General features: G+C 48.3%; 1 protein-coding gene across 3 annotated transcripts in view; it reads right to left on the bottom strand.

Moving 5' to 3' along the window:
• Positions 1-15450, bottom strand: part of mgaa (MAX dimerization protein MGA a) — a 202174-nt gene that overhangs the window by 104155 nt on the left and 82569 nt on the right. For all 3 annotated transcript variants that reach the window (XM_072486179.1, XM_072486181.1, XM_072486180.1), the window contains 4 exons: positions 13624-13755; positions 6630-6717; positions 1367-1986; positions 854-1103 (listed from right to left, as the gene is read on the bottom strand). In XM_072486179.1, the coding sequence (XP_072342280.1) occupies positions 854-1103; positions 1367-1986; positions 6630-6717; positions 13624-13755 (1090 nt within the window). The remainder of the gene's footprint in view (positions 1-853; positions 1104-1366; positions 1987-6629; positions 6718-13623; positions 13756-15450) is intronic.

Below are 15450 nucleotides of genomic sequence, written 5' to 3'. Positions count from 1 at the left end.
GCTTTCCATCTTACCCTCTACTACCATGCTTTCTCACTGTAAATACTGAAGTCTTATCTAAGAGAAAGCCAATTCCTGCCCGCCTTAGCCAAAGGACAGCATGCCAACCAAGGTGAACTAACTCAACACAATATGAACCCGTTTATGATTCTGTGCTGTTCAGTGTCGCACTGAGCCATTCATGGAATTAAGCATGCGTCTGCCACTAATATAACAAGGTCCAGATAAACAACGCCAGCACTTTCATAATTTAATTTCCAAAGTTTTGCTACTCCATATGATGCAGGGGCTTTTCACAGTAACTTCATTGAAGCCTACTTGTGACAATAAGTGATTATTATTATTATTATTATTATTAACCTGGACTTTTCAGGAACTGGAAAAGGGAGGAAAAATTATGTTGCACTGCTTCTAGTGCTGCAGCGTTGACTAATTCGTATTCCCAGGGGTTGATAACTGTGCAGTGCCCTTCACTGGTATCTATGGGGAATGCCATGCTGACTGCACTGTTAATAGCCCAACTCTGCCCGCCCCCAGAGAATTGACAAAAGTCTATGTAGTTTGGTTTCATGCGAAAAAAATTCTTTCCCTTAACTTCTCCCTCCAACTGATGAGTTCAATAAAATTTGGCTATCTAATAATTGACCATCACAATTTGTTCCACCTGTCATTTAGGTCCTTGCATCACAAACTGGCATCATAACTGCATATAACCTTTTTCAGTGCTGATGGCAACTGTTAATCCAAGGATGCTGATCCCTACATTAACTCACATTTCTGTTGGCGTAATGAGATTTCTCATTCAAACCTCTCTCTTTTTAACTTGCATCTTTTTTTTGTGTATCCTTCTTACCTGTGGCTTTAACAGAAGTAGCAACAGTATTTTGGGAGACTTCGCTGTCAATGGGTGTAGTGAAAGACATTGAATCCTTTGAGGCAAATTGAGCTGGGGTTGAAGAGACTGTTGTGCTTAAGAAAGGCTTCTCGAGTGATTCAGTGGACTCCACTTTCCTTGTAAGGTTCGCAATCACCCTGTTGATTGTATGAAGTGCTCCAACCTGACCTAGCGTCAGCTTTGTCTCACCAGTTTCATTTCCATTGACCTAATCAAAGAAATAACGACAAAGAATGGAGACATACAGGGAAAACATTGTTCAATAATCCTCAAAGGTCCATCATGGAAAATAAATTCTGCCAACAGAAACCCTTTTATATCAAAAAGGTTTGGTATAATTTAATATTTAACTTGATTTATATTTGGGTTTATATAAATTAATAATACTCAAGCTACTTACTTACACTCAGGTACAACAACATAAGGCATCATGTGAATTACATAACATTCCTGTTCCCTCTTTCCACATACCTGGATCATGCCACTTTTGTAAGAAGTGGATACTGTAGCACTGGATACTAGCTTTTCCTTGCTAGCCTTTTGGAAGCCTGAATGAAAGGTGGTTAGCTCATTTTTTCCTTTTCTATGGCTGATAGGTGTTGCTTTTGGTGCAATCAGTCGTGTTTCTGTAAGCTTGCGTCCAGAGATCTTTTGAATGGACGCAGTGTGCACTGACATTTTGCCATCTTTCTCTTTGGTGCCGGGTTGAGTAATTTTCACCAAGGAGCTATAAATCGGTACGCCTCCAGGTGAAAGGTCTTGGCATTTTCCATTATTTGACATGATCTCAACAAGGAAATTGCCAGTGTGTATTTTCTCTGAGGTCCCCTTATTGGCGGTGTGACATGCAATGACTTTAAGGATATTTGCACGCTCTGCTTCCCAATTACAATTTGAAATGATCTCAATCAGTTTGGGTGTATTCTTGGACTCCGCTGATGTCTGTGGCTCTGCTGAAGGAAGTTCGGCAATCTCTTTTTGTGGACTGTCGGTTGAGTCCATCTCCTCTGTCGTCTTTGATATGCACATCTCAGCAGGATTCGGTGATGTCAAGTTGCTCTCATAATCTTCGAATTTCTCATAGTCCAGTACTAGACAAGCCAAACAAAGTGACTGACTTTGAGTTTTGAATTATGAGGCTCAGGTCATACACATAACATACTTTGCATAGAGGCCATTTTCTGCAGACTTATTTTAGATTAACTACTAGTGTTATGGACTCCCTCATTATTTTTAAAATGCCTTCACTAGTCACATTCAAATGAACAACACAAAACCACCATGACGATATTAGAAGTCAATGAGTGAACAATCGTCCCGTGCCACCTTAAAACATACAATCCTATGTTTTGTTATCATATCTCCAATTCTTTCCCAGGGAATGGGTGCATTAAAATTGCATTCCTTGCCCTATTACTGTACAAGACATTTAAAGAGGATGTTCTAAGTGAATAAGAAGGCTGAGGGGATGATAATAATAGCACAGAGGAAGAGCATTTAGCTCATTAAAACCATGCTGGTTCTCCATAGAGCAATCCAGTCAATCTCATTTCACTGCTGTACCCCCGTAAGTTGGTCCGTAAGTTTATTTCCCTCAAGTGCTCATTCAATTTCTTTTTGAAATCTATGTGTTAACTCCCACCACTCTCAGACAATGAGTTCCAGGACAATTGCCACTCTCTGTAGTAAAAAAAAGTTCTTTCTCACATCCCCCCTGCAGCTCTTGCCTAAAACCTTGGGCGGGATTCTCCACTCCCGCGCCGAAGTGCCCACGCCGTTGAGGTTCACGACGGCGCGAAACGGCCCCTATCCCGACTGATTCAGGGCCCGATCATGGGCTAGGAGCGGGGCCGCGTCATCTACACGCGCCAAGCCTTGTCGCCGCGTAAAGGCGGTGCTGCATACATGACGCGGCCGGCGCCGCATAACTGGCGTCACCCGCGCATGCGCGGTTTGGCCGGCGCCAACCCGCGCATGTGTGGTTGCCGTCCTCTCCGAGTCCGCCCCGCAAGAAGATGGCGGACAGATCTTGTGGGGCTGCAGAAGGAAGGAGGTCCTCCTTCAGAGAGGACGGCCAGACGATCGGTGGGCACCGATCACGGGCCATCCCACATTTGAGGTACCCCCCGGTGCAGGATCCCTCCTCCCCCCCCGCCACAGGCCGCCCACCCCCCCAGCGTTCCAGTGCTGTTCCCGACGGCAGCGACCAGGTGTGGACGGCGCCAGGGGGAACCCGCCGTTTTGGCCTCGCCGCTCGGCCCATCCGGGCCTGAGAATAGCTGGGGTGCCATTTTGGGTGTCTCCGGCGATTCTCCAGCCTGCGGAACTCGACGGGCCGTTCCCGCCGCTTGGGGGAATCGCGGGAGGGCGTTGGACCGGCGTTGCAGGAAATCTTGGCGGCCCAGGCGATTCTCCCAACCGGCGCGGTAGTGGAGAATCTCGCCCCTTAAATCTGTGTCCCTTGGTCCTTGTGCCATCAGCTCACGGGAACAGTTTTTCCTTGTCTACCTTATCTAACTAAACCTGCCATAATTTTGGAAAACGTTTTCAAATCTTCCCCAAATCCCCTTTGTTCCAAGAGCAGCCACCCTAGCTTCTCCAACCTAACATTGTAGCTAAAATCCCTCATCCCTTGAATCAGTCTGGTAAGACTTCCACATTCTTTCTACAGAGTGGTGACCTGGTATGGATACAATACTCTAGTTGGGGCCCAACCAGAGCTTCTTAAAGAATCATCATACCTTCTCTGCTTTAGTACGCAATATCTCTATTTAAAAAGTCCAAGATTCCATATGCTTTCCGAATTACTCTAATATGTTATGGCACCTTCAAGAACCTGTGAATACAAATCCAACGTCTCTCTGTCCTTGTACGCTAATTAAAACTGTGCCTTCTGCCAATATACATCACCTCACAGTTTCCTGTATTTAATTCCATCTACCACCTGAGTGCCCATTCTGTTAGCCTATATCCTGCTGCAGTCAATTTCTCTCATCCTCACTGTTTGCCTTACCTTCAAGTTTAGTATCCGAGGCAAATTTAGAAATGTTATACTAGTGAATGAGTATATTTGACTCAACAATAAAGACGGCCATACCTACAGTTGGTAATTTAGTGATCAACTTCCATACAACGGTCAATTATGCCAAAGAACTACAGAAAGCAGTCTAGAAGTCAGTTCCACCAAAGTGTGTAAGACCTCAAGATGCCACATTACAAAGTATTAGAGGGGGAAGAGAGAGACAGAGAGAAGAATAGAGAGGAAAGGGAAAGAGTCTGTGTGAACATTAACTGAGGTTAAGCATCGGTGGCATGCTTCACAGTAACTTCATTGAAGCCTACTTGTGACAATAAGCGATTTTCATTTCATTTCATTTCAGGGTCCCGGGTTCACTTCCAGCCTCGGGTGACTGGGTGGAATTTGCACTTTCTCCCCGTGTCTGCGTGGATTTCCTCCGGGTGCTCCGATTTCCTCCCACAGTCCAAAGATGTGCAGGTTAGGAGGACTGGCCCTGCTAAATTGCCCCTTAGGGTCAAAACGGTTAGGCTGGGTGACTGGGTTGCGGGGATAGGATGGAGGTGTGGGCTTAAGTAGGGTGCTCTTCCCAAGGGCCGGAGCTGACCCGGTGTGCCGAACGGCCTCCTTCTACACTGTAGCATTCTATGATTCATTCTATGAGAACCTTGGTTCATTTTCCTACATTCCCCGAGTCAAAAGGGAGTAGGAGCAGAAGCAAATCATGGTATAGCACCACAAGCAATTGGTCCTGGAACCTTATTCACCAAATGGCATATGACTCAGTACAACACTAGATGAACATGTGGCATATTGGCCCATGGAAAACACTAATCCTAAATTCTGATGTGTCCTGGTTTAAGTCCAAAATGGGTATGGTGTCATGGTTATGTTACTGCTAAATCACATCGGCTTTGATGCCTTTGTCCCCATGAACATCATTACTCGATCCCAACCCAAGCGCTGATCCTGGTAAACCCCTCATCCCAGCTCCATAAAGCCCAAGGGACAGACTTCAACGTCTTCAGCAGAAAACTGGTTTAACCACCCATTGCCAGATTTGACTGCACCAGTCGGACTAGAAGGTCCTGCTCTCGTTAAAACTGCTCACTATGTAAACATCACCCAGGAATGCAAAGATAATCCCTGGCTTCTCTTCACTACAAACAATCTTCTTCTCTCCCTTGCCTCCTTCACCATCGCTGACAACAATTGCAAAGTAGATTGCGGACATTCATTCAACTGCCTCTGTTGCTTCTCTCCTGTCCCTAGCCCATTGGACCAGACTTCCCCTAATGTCCCTCTAGCCCAGAGCTCAGATCTTTCTTTGGAGCCTATCTCATTTCCTGTCTTGCTCCCTATTCCCCACAAGGCCCACCTCCTACTCCCTCAATCCCTTCCTGACAAAGCTGTTTATAACCCAACTTCCCTTCTACAGTCCAGTATTATTAATGGTTCCCTCTCCTCAGGCACTATTCACTCCACTTCAAATCATCTGCTGTCTTCACCTTGCTTCTCAAATAAAGCCACCTTGAGACCTCTATTCATTTAAAGTAATCCCACCGCTGCATCATCTCAAATCTCGCTTTACTCCCCAAAGTCCTTGAATGTGCTACCATCTTCCAAATCCATGCAAATTTTACTCCACAATTACACACTGAATGTCTTCAATCAGGTTTCTGGCCCAGGCACAGTATTGAAATGGTCCTCAAAGTCACAAGTTACATTCTTTCCGACTGTGTTAAACAATCCCATCTATCATTCTTGACCTATCTACAGCCTTTGACACAATTGAACAAACCACTATCCTCTAACACCTAGTTTCCATTGTCTAGCTGGGTAGAATTGCCCTTGCTGGCTCCATTCCCATCTGTTCAACTGTAACCAGAAATCCAACTCCCATGGCTTCTTTTCCCATTCCCACACCATTATCTCTGGAGTTCACCAAGACTTTTCCTTGTCTGCTTCCTATTTCCAAGATGGTGCCGGAGCGAGGTGGCTTCTTGCAAGCAGTGCCCAGCACACCCTCTAATTCTATCTTTTACTCTCGTTCTATGCTTCTAAAACTAACATTATATTCTGCAGTCTCTCCTTCCTTCCCTATGTACGGTATGCATTGTTTGTACAGCATGCAAGAAACAATACTTCTCACTGTATACCAATACATGTGACAATAATAAATCAAATCAAATCAAAATCTGTTTCTCAGCTAAATGCTGCCCTTCAGCAACAGCACCAAAAACAGTGTTTGGTTCCACACGTACATTGACAATATCCACCTCTAGATTTGACTATTCTAATGCACTATTTGCCAGTCTCTTACTTTTGAGGGAGATGTATCTCTCATGATGTACATCTCTCCCCAAACCTTCCATGCCTGACTCCAGCAGTGGTAATTAGGACGTTGGGTTATCTAACACATGGAGTAGAACTCAAAATCACATGATACTGCACACGTACAGGATTCACCCCCAACTGGAGTTGTGTACATATTCCTGGTCATAACATAGCAGTTGATCAGTTGATCCTCCAAGTTATGTACGTTAGTACACATAACCTATCAGTTGCTTTTCTGAGCTCAAATGACTGCAATTCATTAAACCCAACTCTCATGGACATTTTCTTCCGGCAATCTTAAATTCTCTATTTCATTTCCATTTACTAGGATTTAGCATACAATATTTATACCAGTTCTGTAATATGTACAAAGATCCTTACCATCTCTGGAACTGGAGTCACTGCATTCCTTCAACTTGAATGGGTCAACTGTTTCTTTGTTATTCACCTTACTGTATGGACTGTTTTCCTACAAACAGAAAAGGTGCTGCTGAATAAACTCTTGGGAAATAAGCAGAATCATCTAATGACAAGGATGATGACTTGTTTATAAGCTAAAGCCTAAGGACAAAGAAACGTGGGATACATAAAGCACACTAATTTGAAACATTCATGTCCCAATGCAAATATACAATAAATAAGACTCCATCAACATTTGTCACTGGACTAATAATCCAGAGGCCAATGTTCGGGCAGAAAGGCTTCAAGTCCGGCTATGGCAGCTGGTGAAATTTAAATCCAATCAATAAATTCTAGAATTAGGGCAACACGGTGGCGCAGTGGTAGCACTGCTGCTTCACGGCGTCGAGGTCCCAAGTTGAATCCCGGCCCTGGTTCACTGTCCGTGTGGAGTTTGCACGTTCTCCCCATGTTTGCGTGGGCTTCGCCTCCACCACTCAAAAGATGTGCAGGTTAGATGGATTGGCCACACTAAATTGGCCCTTAATTGGAAAAATGAATTGGGTACTCTAAATTTATATTTTTTAAAATAAATAAATTCTAGAATTGAAAGCTAATCTCAATAATGGTGACCATGAAACCATCATCAATTGTTGTGAAAGCCCACCCAGTTCACTGATGTCCTTTAAGGATAGAAATCTGCCATCCTTACCAGTCTGGCCTACAAGTAATTCCTGATCCACAGGAATGCGGTCAACTCTTAAATGCCCTCTTGAAATGGCCTCATCAAGCCATGCAGTTCAAGGGCAATTAAGGACGGGCAACAAATTCTGGCCTTGCCAGCAACACCCACATCCCATGAAAGTATTTTAAAAATCTTTTCTACTGTTCCAATCGGCTAGTCATATTTTACCAATGTTACTAATATTGGTATCATTGATGAAGAAGTTGGATTTTTAAAAATTACATGCCTTTCTTATTCTCCAATAGTCTTTGAATAGCTCCCACACATACTTCTAACACAGTTTCAGCTGTGGCTTAGTAGTAGTACTCTCAAGAGGTTGTAGCTTCAATCCCACTACAAGCACTTGAACACAAGCCAATACTCATTGCTGCACTGAGGGAGTGTGCTGCACTTTCAGAGATGCCAGGCGAGATTTTCCATTTCCCGACGCCGATTTTGTAATCGCCAATCGGGCAAAGAATCCATTTTTATGACGGAATGGGGACAGCACCTGTTTTATGCAGGTTTTCATGCTCCTTCCCCTCCAAAATGGCATCATCGCGGTGCGCACTGCATGCCGTTGGGAAGGCCCCAGGTCACCTGAAGACCCGCCCCCGATGGGCTGGGTTCACGACGAAGTGGGGGACGTGTGGTCCCAGCCATGTGGTAACCCGGCATGGCGGCTGCGGACTGTGTCCAGTGCCACCACAGTTGAGTGGGAGCCGTGCTACTGGACGATGGGGGGGGGCTTCTGCAGAGGATGTGTGTGTGTGTGTGGGGGGGTGGATGCGGGGGATGTCCAGGGTGGCACTATCTGGCAGATTGGGTCTGCGTGCGGCCAGCGCCATGTTGTACGGCGTGACCATTGCAGATCGTCGCCGTGCGCATGCGCGGCCACGGACCTGGCGATCCGCCGGCCGTTTATTTTGTGCAAGCCAGGCGTTTTATGTGGCGCGGCTGCTAGCCCCTCATGGTCGCAGCATTGGTGAGGGGGCGGCAGTTTTATCCACGAATCCTCCACACTTAGCCTCAGAATCGGAGAATCTGGCCCATAACCTTTTGGATGAGATATTAAACTTCTCAGGTGGATGTAAAAGATCGTGTGGCATCATTTCAAAGAGCAGGAGAGTTTAATCCCTCAGCCAGCACCTGAAAACAGACTATATGGCCATCATCCCATTACTGCATGTGAGAGTTTCCTATGTTACAATTAGTTGCCATGTTTCCCAAAACAGTGACTACACTTCAAATCACTTTGTTGTCTACAAAGTGCTTTGGGATGTCCTGAGATTGAAAAACTTGCCATATAAAACAAGTATTACTTTCTTTCCATCTCTCCCTCAACTCCATGCTTTGCCCAATTATAATTTCTTTCTGTCTATCCCTCTGGATTCTTCTCATTACCCTCACTCTTTCAGTGTTGAGAACCATAGAATTCCTACAGCGCAGGAGGCCATTTGAACCATCAAGTCTGCACCAACCCTCTGAAAAATCACCCTACCTAGGCCTACTTCCCAGACCTGCTCCGTAACCCCACCTAACCTTGGATACTAAGGGGCAATATAGCATGGCGAATCCACGTAACTTGCACATCTTTGGACTGTGGGAGCAAATCTGAGCACCGGGAGGAAACCTACACAATAATGGGGAGAATGTCCATAGTCACCCAAAGCTGGATTTGAACCCGGGTCCCCGGCGCTGTGAGGCAGCAGTGCGAACCACTGTGCCGCCCTTACATTCCAAGGCTTCCCTTGTTGCCCTTTGTTTGTCTTTCTCTCCATCTCACCCGAATCCCACCTGCTCACCTCAAATTTTCCTTATTCATTCTCCTTTTGTGAAGTTTCTCACGTTTGCTCACGGTTCTTCACATCTCCTATTCTTTGTGCGCACCTTTCACCTGCATCTCATACTTTCTTTCTATACATTTCTCAAATGCTCTTCTTCTAATTTCAGATGTGGAGATGCCGGCGCTGGACTGGGGTGGGCACAGTAAGAAGTCTTACAGCTCCCAATTAAAATCCGACAGGTTTGTATCGAATCACTAGCTTTCGCTCCGAGCGCAGCACCTTCATCAGGCGAGTCTCTAATCTTAGAGAACTGAAGGCAGACTCGAGGGCTGGGGCAGAAGAGAAGACGCCTGTGCCCTGGGTTGAAAGGGAACAGGAAGATTAAAACTCGAGAGGAATCTTGGCTCAGCTGAATTGTCACCTGGCCCATATAATTCATCTGCTGCCGTCATCATTGGTTAAGGTAAATTGAACATGGTGGGTTACAGCCCTCTGCTGGGACATAGGCTGAGCCTTGCTAAAACTAGACACATGGAGTTGAAGGCAATGTCAGTCTATTTCCCAGGTGGTCAACCGGAGTACGGAATTGCCTAATCCAAGATGAATGCAACCAGCCTGCAGCTCTCATTTCTCCATCTATATACGGCAAGCCTTAGCGCATGTACATTGCTGATGTGGATACAGAAGGTAAGTGCCAGCATCCCAAAGAGCCACCACTATCTCATGCTCACTGTGGCTGAGGTGGATCCATGTTGGGACCACCCAAGCAGTGAGAAAGAAGGAACAGGTTTAAGAGACAGCAGACAGAGACTATGGTTATCAAGACCAATCATACATCTACAACAGACATACAATGGACAGGCACATTATTTTCTTTCTGAATTAGAAACAAAACAAAATTAATTCATAGATTTGCAAGTTTTTTGCCTAATTGAAATTCAGACACCACTAAAACATTTTTCCCATCCATTAATGGACAGGAAACAAATACTGCTGCAGCAGCAACCCCAATGATTGCTGAAGAAGGTAACAAACCGTTCAATATCACCCTACCTCACTTGCAGTTAACGACAGAAAACCAAAGTAATGCAATGGTATTCATCTTTCTACATCACTGGTGTTCGACCCCATAGAGGATGATGTGCTTGAGCCAGGTTAGTTGCGGATCCGTCTGGGTCCAAACCCGAATGCAAGACGCTGTTGCAGGAAAGAGTCAAAACATGTAAGGTACCTATGACTTCGTCGGTGACTGCAGGCATTGGCAGCCTGGTTGGCAGGGGGAGGTGGCTCAATGCATCCACGTGGGAAATCTTTGCCCTGGAGCAGTGCTCTAGAACATATTCACTCACGGCCAGTAACAGAGCCCAGCATTGGTTTCTTGCAGAAGCGTTCTATCCTCCTTAAGGAGTTCCAACAAGGTCTTTGAAAATCGTGAATAGATGAATAAGATGGCCAGACCCTCCTCGATCTGTGCATCGTTCATTTTTGCATTGGTGAGCATCCTGGAAGCAAAAGCGATGGGACGCTCTAATCAGTCGTCCATGTGGTAGGCCATGTGACCCTGGTGCCGTAAGGGAAGCATCGCATGTCAGCAGGAGTGGCTTCGCTGAATCAAAGTGGGTTAATAGCCGTGAGGACAAGAGTTGGTTCTTGACCTCGGTGAAAATCTGTGGCTGGGCTCAGTCTCACAGTTGGCCCTTTTTTAACGATTGATGGTGGGGGGGGGGCAAGCAGGGTCGCCAAGTTGGGGATGAATTTTCCATAGTAATTTATCAATCCCAGGAAGAACGAAGCACCGTTGGTCCTTCCGGAATGGGGGCCTGCCTGATGGCGCGTACCTTGTTCTCTATTCGGTGCAGGCCATGGCAAAAAACTTGCCTCGTACATCTCTTCTAAACCTTGCCCCTCGCACCTTAAACCTGTGCCACTGAGTAATTGACCCCTCTACCCTGGGAAAAAGCCTCTGGCTATATACTTTGTCTATGCCCCTCACAATTTTGTAGACCTCTATCAGGTCGCCCCTCAACCTCCGTCGTTCCAGTGAGAACAAACCGAGTTTATTCAACCGCTCCTCTTAGCTAATGCCCTCCATACCAGGCAACATCCTGGTAAAACTCTTCTGCACCCTCTCTAAAGCCTCCACATCCTTCTGGTAGTGTGGCAACCAAAATTGAACACTATCGATCAGAATTGAACATCATCATGAATTTCTGGGGCCCTGGGTCTAGAACCAGCTGGAGACATTCGTGGCTCATGTCCAATTTTGTAAAGGTGCAACTGTCACTGAGCCTCGCGTACAAATCCTCTATGTGGGGAACAGGGTACCAATCCAGATGAGACACGCGGTTCACCGGCATCTTATAATTGCTGCATAGGCTCACGGAGCCAAGCGATCTAGTTCCATATCTACTTTTGGCCTCAAGGCGTGCAGGATAGGCAGACACAAGAAAGCGTGGTTGTGCCAATGGGTTGTGCTGATCTTGGCTGCTGCCCCTTTGATGATGCTCAGTCCTTCCTTGAATACATCTGGGAATTTCACCAGGACATACTCTGGTCCGTAGGGGCGCATGCAGCAGACTCGCAGCTAGTCAAGGTGGAGGTGCTGCAGCCAGTAACAACCCAGCAAGCTTGGTCCGCCCCTGCATAGCAGTACAAATGGTAGATTCGCCAACTGCTGCCCATAGATGACCTGGACCTCCGAGGTACCAATAATGGACAATGGCCCCATCTGTGCACCTTGCCAGCCTGGCGATTGTGGCATGCAGAACCAAAAGCTGGATCACAGACTGAATTTGGGTGAACTTTCGCCGACTTACCACCGAGACTGCTGCCCAGGTATCCAACACCATATGGGGTGCCCGTTTACCTGCAGGGTGACATGGATCAGAGCCATTCATGGTGCTGCAATGCAATGTCACTGATGGTACTGGACATCTACCTCGTCCAAATAGTAAGCCCGGTCACAGGGAGGGGGGTCATACCTGGTGGGACGGAAGGGGTGGGCTCTCATGTGGGCATTTGTTGCCTCAGTCCCGACAGCTGCAGTAGACCCGTGACCAAGATTTGGGTCTTCCTGGTTGGAGAAGTTGCGCCCCAGTTTTCTGATCTTCTGTGACAGTTGTCTGCCTCCTTGCGTTACCACCCCACGGTCGGGGCACAGCTCGCGGGCGTGGAAAGGATGTCTGCCACTTGATCGGGTGCCCTAAGTTTAGGACTGCCATTCCCTGGAGCACCTGTTCTGGCGCTTTCACGGGAGGTGGCTGTCTCCACTGCTCGCTGTAAATCCAAGTGGGTTTCCGCTAGGAGCTTCAAATACGTTGCTGCATCGCAAACCAAACAGCTTAAGGTTTCGTTCAGTGAAGTTGCGAACTCGCAATATTCAGCGAGTTTTCATCTGCGATGGATTATGCTTGAATTTGGGTGGCGGTGTGGAAACGAAAACAGCAGACAGTTATCGGTGGTTTGAGTTAAAATGTTCCCCGACTAAAGCCACTAAGGCGGTGAAAGATCTCGTATCTCCGGGGCACCCGGGTAAGTCAAACTTTTAATTATACTGCAAGCCTGAGTAAGATTACTGTTGCTCTTTCATCGCCGAGTATCTTACTGGCTCTGAAAAAGTACTGCATTTGTTCAACGTACTGTCCCCTGCGTCAAATAGTTCCAATCTCCTGATGTGAGGCACCTTTGCCGGTTGAAGAGCGGCCTCCTGAGGCCTATGAAAAGTGTTCCGAGATTTCAGCATTTGCGCCGACAGCAGTTCTACCTGATGCCCGTTGCCAGTGTAGAATCCAAACAGAGAGATCATGCAGAACAAATGGTAGGATGCAATGTAAATGTTCATTGAAGGTACACACAAAGACTACCCCACTCCCCGAAGGGTCCCCCGCCTCAACCTGCACTCAGGTTGGGGTTTTTATACTATGTGGTCTCCCTTCGTTAAAATAGAAGCCCCTTTACCGGGGAAATTCGTATTCAGTAGAGATCATGGGGAACCGACAGGCCATGGGGATTGTAACAATAACCAATCAAGTGAAGTGCACTGAAGTATAGCTATCGTTATATTGTAGGAAACCCAACAGCCATGCACACAGCAAGCTCCACAAAAAGTAATGCCTTAATGATCAAATAATCAGTTTTAGTGATGTTGGTTGAGGGATAAATATTGGAAAAGACATTAGGGAGCATTCCCCTGGTCGTCTTTGTATAGTATAATTTATGTCCACCAGACATGGCAGATGGGATCTTGGCTTAATGTTTCATCTGAAAGACAGCATCACCAGCAGTGCCCCTTCAGTGCTGCTTGGGAGCGTCAACAGAGATTGTGTGCTCAAATCCCTGAGAGCACATAAAGAGAAGTAATGGAGATGCTGCACCAGCACTCCAACTTCTGTCTTCTGGCCATTCCTTCATTTGCACTAAAAGAAACCTAACAGAAGCTACTAAGCAGTACAGATTTGTAGTTTACCAGTCCACAGTCATGGTCGGAACTGCAGGTGCAGATTATTGGCCTCTCGACTTCCTTGCGTTCAAAGACACAAACACGGGCACAGGTCATCATACTCTCAAAATACCAGTATATTGGACCCTTCTCATCAGCCTGGAGTAAGCATGAAAATATAAAAAAGGACACAAAATTAAGAAAGGTATAACCAGGCAGCGGGGAAACAATTTGCTCATCTATTATATGTTAGCGTTTGGTGACTAAATTGCCTGAAATAACATACAAATCACTGGCACATCCCTGAATATCTGGAGGATGATATTCAGGTCAGGTATTTTCAAAGTAGAATCCAGGATTCAACATATTCCTGGAATAGTTATGCAATTTTTAACCTTTGAGCGGCAATACTGCTCTGGCCTTCAAAGGAATAAATAGATGTCTAGCAGAGTTTGCTCTGACAGTGGAAGAGGCACGCAGAGCTAAATGGAACTACTGCAAAGCCTCTCACTCACCAGACAAAATGCACACTTCAGTATTTACGGCGAGAACTCACCAAACTCTATAATTAGAATGTCAATATGAGTTTACAGCTTCATTAACAGGAGGTCCATCCATTCTAATTTTTTGCTTCTCTTTGAAGGTGAGACAGGCTGGCATATAGCAGCGGATTTAGTGTACTTGGATTTCAGAAAGGCATGGTGGTCGGGGTGGGAGGCAGGATGGTCGGGGGGGCAGGATGGTCGGGTGGGGGGCAGGATGGTCGGAGGAGGCAGGATCGTCGGGGGGGGGGGGGGGCAGGATGGTCGGGGGGGGGCAGGATCATCGGGGGCAGGCAGGATCGTCAGGGGGGACAGGATTGTCGGGGGGGGGGGGGGCAGGATCGTCGGGGGGGGGGGGCAGGATCGCCGGGGGGGGGGGGGACAGGATCGTCGGGGGGGCGGGATCATCGGGGGGGCGGGATCGTCGGGGGGGGGGCAGGATCGTCGGGGGGGGGGCAGGATCGTCGGGTGGGGCAGGATAGTCGGGTGGGGCAGGATAGTCGGGTGGGGCAGGATAGTCGGGTGGGGCAGGATAGTCGGGTGGGGCAGGATCATCGGGGGGGGGGCAGGATCGTCGGGGGCAGGATAGTCGGGGGGGAGGAGGATGGTCAGGGGTGACAGGATGGTCGGGGGGGCAGGATCGACGGGGGGGGGGGGGGCAGGATTGATGGGGGGGCAGGATCGATGGGGGGGGGCAGGATCGAGGGAGGGGGCAGGATCGTGGAAGGGGGCAGGATCGAGGGAGGGGGCAGGATCGAGGGAGGGGGCAGGATCGAGGGAGGGGGCAGGATCGAGGGAGGGGGCAGGAGCGAGGGAGGGGGCAGGAGCGAGGGAGGGGGCAGGATCGAGGGAGGGGGCAGGATCGACGGGGAGGGGGCAGGATCGACGGGAGGGGGGGCACGATTGACGGGGGGGGGGGGGTCAGGATCGACGGGGGGGGTCAGGATCGACGGGGGGGGGGTGGGCAGGGGAAGGATCGATGGGGGGTGGGAAGGATCGGCGGCGGGTGGGGTGAAGGATCGATGGCGGGGGGGGGGGGAAGGATCGACGGGGGGGGGGGAGAAGGGTCGCCGGGGGGAGGGGGGAAAGGGTCGACCGGGGGGGGGGGGAAAGAGGGTCGACGGGGGGGGGGGGGGTGTCGCCAGGGGAAGGGTCGACCGGGGGGGGGGGGGGGGGAAGAGAGAGGGTCGACGGGGGGGGGGGGGGGGGGCGACGGGGGAGGGTCGGGTCGACGGGGGGGGGAGGAAGGTTCGACGGGGGGGGAGAAGGGTCGACGGGGGGGGGGCGACGGGGGGGGGGGGGGAGAAAGGTC

This window comes from Scyliorhinus torazame, chromosome 2 (assembly GCF_047496885.1).
Source record: "Scyliorhinus torazame isolate Kashiwa2021f chromosome 2, sScyTor2.1, whole genome shotgun sequence".
Classification (NCBI taxonomy): domain Eukaryota; kingdom Metazoa; phylum Chordata; class Chondrichthyes; order Carcharhiniformes; family Scyliorhinidae; genus Scyliorhinus; species Scyliorhinus torazame.
This window is presented reverse-complemented; position numbering and strand designations above follow the sequence as displayed.